This window comes from Musca vetustissima, unplaced genomic scaffold, assembly GCF_032173495.1.
Source record: "Musca vetustissima isolate MV318-11 ecotype Yass unplaced genomic scaffold, APGP_CSIRO_Mvet_v1 utg865, whole genome shotgun sequence".
Taxonomy (NCBI): Eukaryota; Metazoa; Arthropoda; class Insecta; order Diptera; family Muscidae; genus Musca; species Musca vetustissima.
This window is the reverse complement of record NW_026877629.1, coordinates 142525-151264: the sequence shown is the minus strand read 5'-3', so window position 1 is coordinate 151264 and position 8740 is coordinate 142525. Positions and strand designations below refer to the sequence as shown.

The 8740-nt window shown below is 35.8% G+C and overlaps 1 protein-coding gene across 1 annotated transcript; it reads right to left on the bottom strand.

Annotated features, from left to right (window-relative positions):
- Nucleotides 1–658: 658 nt before the first annotated feature.
- LOC133322285 (titin-like) lies at nt 659–7975 on the bottom strand. The gene is made up of 3 exons (XM_061531297.1): nt 7964–7975; nt 1055–2545; nt 659–988 (listed from the first exon to the last, which is right to left on the bottom strand). The coding sequence occupies exons 1-3, from the start codon at nt 7973–7975 to the stop codon at nt 659–661; spliced, it is 1833 nt and encodes a 610-aa protein (XP_061387281.1).
- Between the last annotated feature and the right edge of the window lie 765 nt (nt 7976–8740).

Below are 8740 nucleotides of genomic sequence, written 5' to 3'. Positions count from 1 at the left end.
TGAAAAAAAAACAAAACATAAAGAAATATAATTGTTTACAATAAGAATATAAAATATTTGTACACTTTTTATAATTTTTTAATTTTTTCGCAATTTTGTTTAGTACGCTTATAGAAATGGATTCGACGTATTTGGGTAATACGGCCGTACAAAACATTTTACCATAGTGGGAAGTTGAATATTTTTGTACGCTTCATTGAATTTTAGGTAACGTTGTTGGACTTTTTGAACTCGCACAAGGTCTATATAATAGGAGACCAACTGATATCTAAATTTTTTGTCAAAATATATTGAATTAAAAAAATAACCATATTTAGCTTTTACAAAAAATATTTATCAAATGTGGTGGTATTTTCAAATTGTTGTTTTATAAAAACGACAAACAAAACGCCAAAATACTACTGAATACACTTTCTTACCTCCTTAGAATTGAATCTGCAATTTTCTCATATCAAATAATATAAAATATTTATGTCTGTGTACATATGTATGTATATACATATCAAAATAATCGTCGTTTTTTATTGGCAATTCTCTTTCAAAAATTGTTAAATTGAATTAAACTATAATAATATGGTTTTAAAGTAAACTTATTGTCTAAACTATTCATAAACTAAACGCATCATTTCTTTGTGTGTGTGAGTGGGTGCGTGTTCACTCATTTCTTGTTTGGGGTCAATGAGAAGCCCAAGGGCTGTTGAAACGGCACGTGGTGGTATTGGAGGAAATGGAATGGTAAGGCGATTTGTTGAATGCGAGTCACCATTTGCAGTGAATTTGTCGAAGCTTCTGTTTGCATATCCGAGGCTGGCGATTGATTGGCCGTCTGTTGGACGTCTTCAACGTTTATGCGGAATTTGGGATTTGTCTTGGGCGGTATGGAGACTTCGATGTTTTGACTTTCTTGAGTGGTTGGCTCCTGAGGGTGTTGCTGACTTTGAATTTGTTGTTGGTACTGATTCTGTTGTTGGTATTGATGTTGTTGTTGCTGTTGGAATTGGGTTTGTTGTTGTTGCTGATATTGATTCTGTTGCTGATGCTGCTGTTGACGTACAAGTTCTGATCGAATTGCCTGAGCCTGCCTTGTTTGTTGTTGTGTTTCCTGTGACTCTTCCGCTTGCAATTTACTTAATCTCGGCTTATGGTTGGAGGGGAAAACGGACAAATCATGCGAATGTTGGTTAAACGATTCAATTTCTTGGCTATGCTGTTCCAGGCCTTTGTGTTCATGGTCTATGAAGTCGTCGTCGTTGTTCTTCGTGTGATCAGTGAGTTTGGATCGCTCAAATTTATAGGGCTCCTTTGAGTGTATGTAAACTGGCACTTTTTTCTCGACCTCTACTCGATATGGAGCCGGCACGTATTTTTCCACTTCGTAAGGTACTGGTTTTTCCACATGTATAGGCACTTTTACTTCAACTGGATAAGGAACGGGTTTGACAACAGCATATGGCTTCGGCACTGCTACAAGCTTGTTAACGATTTTCTCAACGGGATAGGGTTTGGGAACGTGAACAATTTTCTCCACCACCTTTTCCACAGGAACGTGCACAATCTTTTCGACGGGATAGGGAACCTTCTTTTCCACGACCTTCTCTACCGGCACATGAACGATTTTCTCTACGATCCTCTCCACGGGATATGGTTTTGGTATGTGGATTATTTTTTCCACAATCTTTTCGACCGGCACGTGAACAATTTTTTCGAAAATTTTTTCCACAGGGTATGGTACCTTTTTCTCTACAATTTTCTCCACGGCGTACGGTTTTGGAACATGAACCAACTTTTCCACCGGTACTTTCACTATTTTCTCTACAGGATACGGTTTTGGAACATGTACCACCTTCTCGACTAATTTTTCTACGGGTACGTGGACAATTTTTTCCACTGGATACGGTTCCGGTATTTTCTTGATAATCTCTTTGATGTGATTGTGATGATGGTGGTGGTGATGATGTTTAACCTTAATTTTCTTGTGCTTCTCGTGTTTCTCCTCCTCGGAATGGAAGTGTTGGGTCTCTTGGGTTATTGGATCGGAAAACTGTTGTTCTGCCTGAATTTCAAGTTGTTCGGTAGCCTCCGGGGTCTGGCTATCAACTTGTGGCACAGATTGGGGTTCTTCGTCCTTTTCGATGATATGCTCATGTGTTTCTTCATATGTATGGAAGACCTTGACATCATCTTGTTGGATATTTTGTTGAGCTGGCTGGGAGTTGCGAATAGGCTTTTTATGCCTTGGCTGGACCTTCAGCAGGATGTGTTTCTTGCGACGGTTGACTGGCTTTAGTATGGCAGTAAGTCCATGTTTGTGAGAGCCCCTCTTGCCCCGTTCTATATTGCTATTGGGATCGGGATGGACTTTAAATTCTACCTTACCCGATTCCTGAGCATGTAGATCGGCACTGGTTGTTTCTGATTGTTGTTCTTCGTAGTTGTGCTGATGGATGGTGTATTGATTTTCTTCCACATCATCTGTTCTTCGGGTTCTAGCAAACGCAATGCTTCCGGATAACAGTAAAACCAGCAGTACCGGAATACCTAATTGCTGCAAATATTTACAATTATGGAAATGATAGTCAGTTAGGTAACCAGTTAACTAAGTATTATAGTCGAACTGGCCGACCTTGTAATACTCTAAAGAACAATTTGTGTTACTTTAACCTTAAGGTTCTGACCCCGAACCCCTAAACTTTGTAAAATCTCAAGCAATTCGGATGGAAGGGCGATTAGAAAGAAGACAAAAACAAGCTGTTAGTCCATTTCATCCAAAATACGAACGGGTAACATAGCTAACACGTTGGAATAAGACAAGGTCAACGGAGAATAAGTCCGGCCTAAGACACTTGTGTTTAAGAATGAATGTAGTGTAGTGCACAGCATGCAGTTGCACTATTATGTTAAGATTCAAAGTAGGCTAGTACATACATAATATTGATGTTAGGTTTAAGCTATTTACCCTGATATGTAATTTAAGTTTTGATTAAATAAAATGGCCTAGCCATAAAAGGGAAAGCCGTCGAGTTTGTTACTGCCGCATTAAATTTTTGTTAACCAAATAATACGTTTATATTTTGTTTCAGCTGCTGTCATTTTTTGAAAACTGTTTTGAATTTAAACCTGCATCTACAAGCTACAGGACAGTTGAAGACAATTGATGCATTAATTGTCAAAAATTAAAAATTGAATTTATGGCGATAAATTCTTTATCAAACGAGCATTCGCCAAAGAATGTTCGCACACACATAACAAACGAGTGAGAGCACACAACAACGTTCGTTTCGTTTGGTGGTTGAAATTCTTTCTGACATTCTCTCACGAATGAAAACAAACATTCCCGAATTCTCGAGAATGCTCAAAACGGCAACAACAATAACAACAAACGTTCGTGAAAGAAAACAACCACCGATCAGTCTCGTTTCAGCTGTTGATGACGGTGGTTGTGTTATCGCTTGTTTTCATAATTTTGATCGTAGCAATGTATTATTGCAGATGAAGTTTTGTTGCCGACCGCTGTTCCACACACATTCTTTCATTGTTTGTGTGTGTTTTTATATTTTTGTTTGTTGTTGTTTTTAACAGTGCTCGCGAGAATTCGCGAACATTTGTTTTTTGAGTTTTTCAAAAGAATATTCTTCAGCAAAGAATGCTCGCGAAAGAATGAATCGACGACGCTTGCAGCGAAATTTTATCGTACAATGCGAAAATTCGCGAGAGAATGCAAATGCTTGTGTATTCATTGTAACTTTATCATTCGCGATAAATTGAAAACATTCGAATTCTCGCCCTTGAGCATTCGTGAGAAAGAGTGTATTTTAATCATTCTTCGCACCCTGGTATTAAGTTTCTTGTATATATGTATGTTCGTCCTATTAAATGTAAATGGTGCACTAAAGGCCCTATAAATCTTTCGATTTGCGCGAAATTTTGAGTCTAGAATGACGTGTGCCAACTTTCGAGAAAATCGGGTCAGATTTTTATATAGCTCCCACATATATTTTCGTCCGATATAAGGTAAATGGGACTACAAAGTTCCTACATGTATTTCGATTTACACGAAATTTGGCATGGGGTACTCAATTAGGTCCAGAATGATTTGTGCTAGGTTTCGTGAAAATCTGTTCAGATTTACATATAGCTTCTATATATACTTTCGTCCGATTTTAAATACATGGTGTACTGAAGACCCAAAGCTAGGCCGATTGACACAACGTACTAAAACTAATATAACTTAATATCTAGCAAGTTTCCTTGAAATTGGTACAGATTTAGATATAGTAAAGCTTCCATATATAATTTCGACCTATATTTGTTGAATGTACACCCAATTATCAATGTATGCCAAATAGCGTGTGTAAAGTTGGCATATGTTGGGATAGATGTTAGTCGGTTTACTTACAGATAAAGATCGCATATTTAACTTCGTTCAATTTCATGTCAATGTTCGTTCGAAAAGGCGACCTCTGTAGAATATACCCAAAGTGGTGAAGGGTTACTGGTTTTATGTTTAATCCATTTCAGTAAAATTTTCCATTATTTGAAATTGTGTTTTGCAATATTATTTGAAAATGTCAAAAATTGCCCATATTTAGTGTTAATGAAAAATTCAAGAAAGTCTTTAGACAATTGGCAAAAATTTAAATGTATGGATAAAATTGGTTTGTATCTTTGCTATTGCTACACAAAAAATTGTTTGTAGTGCAATTCTGTATTTTTTTTTTTCAATGTTACCGACAAATATCAGTAAAATTAAAACACATATTTTTTATATATAAAAAAAAATATATTTGTGATAACTGTCGGTACGACTACTTTATTTTTTCGTTAATTAGGCAAATGAAAAATTGCAGTTATCGACAATCGCCGGCAATTCTGTCGTTAAATAGTTACAGAATAGCACTACAGGTAACATTTTTGAGTTTTGTTTTTTTTTTTTGAAAAGTTAAAAAAACGATACCTTTTCAATTCCATGTATTTGGCATTGGCATTTATTTCAAATTTCAATAAGAATTTATCCTCTTCATGAGAAAAATGCATATAAACATGTGTCGATTTAAACATATTTAATTCTCACCAGATTTTTTTCAGTGTTTTTTTTTTTTTTAATCGAGTCAGCGACAGTCGTTTGCCGTGTGTTTCTTATAGAGTCTAAACGCAACCATAGAGTCTAGAGTCAGCGACAGTCGTTTGCCGTGTGTTTCTTATTGGCAACGGGAAATCGCGACGGCTGACGTTCGCGTCTAGCGGCATGACGCTAGAATAGATTTTATTCATTTTTGCTCAGCGTCATACTCAAAATTTCTCTCTTGCTCTCAATTGAGTTGCCATATTTTAGGTAAAAATCAACAGTGCCTCCAAATTTCAATGAGAATTTATATCAAAACATATGGCAGTGCTGTTAAAAAACAAATATTTTCAAGGATTGTGGACGTTTTTTAACGAATTAATAATAAAATGGAAGAAAAATAATTTTTCAATAATTTTATCCAAGTTCCTTGACATTATTGTTTATTAAATAATAAATTGGTTTTGGTTTGCACAACGTAAAATTTTCTGTCAGAAAATGAAAACAAATAATTGACATTTTGTGCCGCTAACGCCAACTCTTTCGTTTGGTTTTCACGCCGGCGAAAAAGTATGACACTGACTCGTGACTCTCTGGTTGTGTTTAGACTCATAGGCAACGGGAAATCGCGACGGCTGACGTTCGCGACTAGCGGCTTGACGCTGGAATAGATTTAGAGTCTAAACGCAACCATAGAGTCTACAGTCAGCGACAGTCGTTTGCCGTGTGTTTCTTATAGGCAACGGGAAATCGCGGCGGCTGACGTTCGCGTCTAGCGGCATGACGCTAGAATAGATTTTAGAGTCTAAACGCAACCATAGAGTCTAGAGTCAGCGACAGTCGTTTGCCGTGTGTTTCTTATAGGCAACGGGAAATCGCGACGGCTGACGTTCGCGTCTAGCGGCATGACGCTAGAATAGATTTTATTAATTTTTGCTCAGCGTCATACTCAAAATTTCTCTCTTGCTCTCAATTGAGTTGCCATATTTTAGGTAAAAATCAACAGTGCTACCAAATTTCAATGAGAATTTATATCAAAACATATGGCAGTACTGTTAAAAAAACAAATATTTTCAAAGATTGTGGATGTTTTTTAATGAATTATTAATAAAATGGAAGAAAAATATTTTTTTCAATAATTTTATCCAAATTTGTTGACATTATTGTTTATTAAATAATAAATTGATTTTGGTTTGCGCAACGTAAAATTTTCTGTCAGAAAATCTAAACAAATAATTGACATTTTGTGCCGCTAACGCCAACTCTTCCGTTTGGTTTTCACGCCGGCGAAAACGTATGACGCTGACTCGTGACTCTCTGGTTGCGTTTAGAGTCTAAACGCAACCATAGAGTCTAGAGTCAGCGACAGCCCTTTGCCGTGTGTTTCTTATATGCAACGGGAAATCGCGACGGCTGACGTTCTCGTCTAGCGGCTTGACGCTAGAATAGATTTTATTCATTTTTGCTCAGCGTCATACTCAAATGTTCTCTCTTGCTCTCAGTTGAGTTGCCATATTTTAGGTAAAAATGAACAGTGCTACCAAATTTCAATGAGAATCTATATCAAAACATATGGCAGTGCTGTTAAAAAAACAAATATTTTCAAAGATTGTGGACGTTTTTTGAACGAATTAATAATAAAATGGAAGAAAAATAATTTTTTCAATAATTTTATCCAAGTTCCTTGACATTATTGTCTATTAAACAATAAATTGAATTTTGTTTGCACAACGTAAAATTTTCTGTCAGAAAATAAAAACATATAATTGACATTTTGTGCCGCTAACGCCAACTCTTTCGTTTGGTTTTCACGCCGGCGAAAAAGTATGACGCTGACTCGTGACTCTCTGGTTGCGTTTAGACTCTTAGACTCTTATTCATTTTTGCTCAGCGTCATACTCAAAATTTCTCTCTTGCTCTCAATTGAGTTGCCATATTTTAGGTAAAAATCAACAGTGCTACCAAATTTCAATGAGAATTTATATCAAAACATATGGCAGTACTGTTAAAAAAACAAATATTTTCAAAGATTGTGGATGTTTTTTAATGAATTATTAATAAAATGGAAGAAAAATAATTTTTTCAATAATTTTATCCAAATTTCTTGACATTATTGTTTATTAAATAATAAATTGATTTATTAGGCCATTTTCCCCAAAAAACGACTTTAAAAATTGTTGAGTTTTTTGTTTTGAGTCACTTGACCACGCATTTTTTGAGTATTTCGTCGTCTATATCTTCATTAGTCTATGGCAGTGATGCACACGGTGAGAGGATGGCAATTTGTAAATGTATGTGTGAGACTAGCACACAAATTTAAAGCGCGCCACACACGTCAAACATGTGCTTATGTCAAAAATTTCGACTTTGTTTACGTTTTCATAATGGGAGTCAATTCACAATAATGTATTTTGACAGTAAACTTGAGTGGCGCAGATATCCAGCTGGTCTCCCTGGGTGACCTTATTTATAGGCCATGATTAGATCCATGATGATATAATAAGGTGATGTATCAAAATATTCCTTATAATATTTCACATGGTTGGCAATATTGCACGTCGGATTCAAGTAGAAATTACACACTTTGACAGTCTTTAACAATTGGATGGTTTTAATTTGACGGCCACAGAATGAATTCACAACAAACTGCGATTATCCATTCTAATCGTTGTGTAGCTTTCAGCAATAATTTAAACAGAACGCTTTCAGACAAGTGAAAATTGAAAACCAGGCGTTACGTTTAACCTTTCAAAAACTTGAACTATATACATGTAGTGCCCATGGTTTTCAATATAAAATTCGATTTAATATATATAATAAATATGCACTAATTTGATTTTGTCACGGCGACTAGACACACATATGCTTAACACATTCAATTTGCAATTTTAAACAGCTCACCAGTTGTGTCATGGTATCCTTGTTTCGATTTAGATACTATAATGACGTTCTAAAACTGAATCTGTATTCCGCGTAAAGTAATCCTTTATTGTGCCTTCCAAATACACTAAATTTTAAAGGTGTTTAGTTTAGACTGACGTTGTGCATGAAACCGACTCCATATTTATAACTATTGCATTTTTTTGCGGTTTCCTCCTTTTCGCTTCACATGTTTTTTAACTCTCATTTTTTAACGCTTCCACGCATCGAGAGGTACCGTTTTGCGCCGATCCAAGCAAATAGGAGTATGTTGTGGCATAAATGTAGAACAATTAATTTTTCCTCAATTTCGTTTTTTTTTTCTTTGAATTTCATTCATATTAAGGCATTGCTACCGCTGCCCTGACGTTGCAGCCCAGACATATTTGTTGCTTTAATTAATTACTGCAACTATTGCTTTTCTTTCAGTTGAGATCAAGAGCAAGGTAAGCCAATTCGTTTGGAGTTTGTATTGCTTGGGTGCAAGCCGATAATAACATCGCGTGCCGTAGCATGTAGCAAACACAAGAAGCCCCCACTCGTCCCTCATAAATTTTTGTATGAATGTATTAAAGCAGATGCAATAAAGTATTGTAATTATGAAAATATCCATAAAAATGCTAACAAATTTAATATAAAACTAAAAAGTTGCATAATATCGAACTAGTGATTGCGAGGCAGTAGTTTATTTATTTATACAAGGCCGGACAAATTAAGGGGAAAATAAAAATAAAAACACAACTCTGTAGTATTGTTTCA

Coding starts and splice junctions, on each gene's coding strand:
- LOC133322285 (XM_061531297.1), bottom strand. Junction 989..1,054: donor AGGCAATTCGATCAGAACTT/GTACGTCAACAG, acceptor CAATTCCAACAG/CAACAACAACATCAATACCA.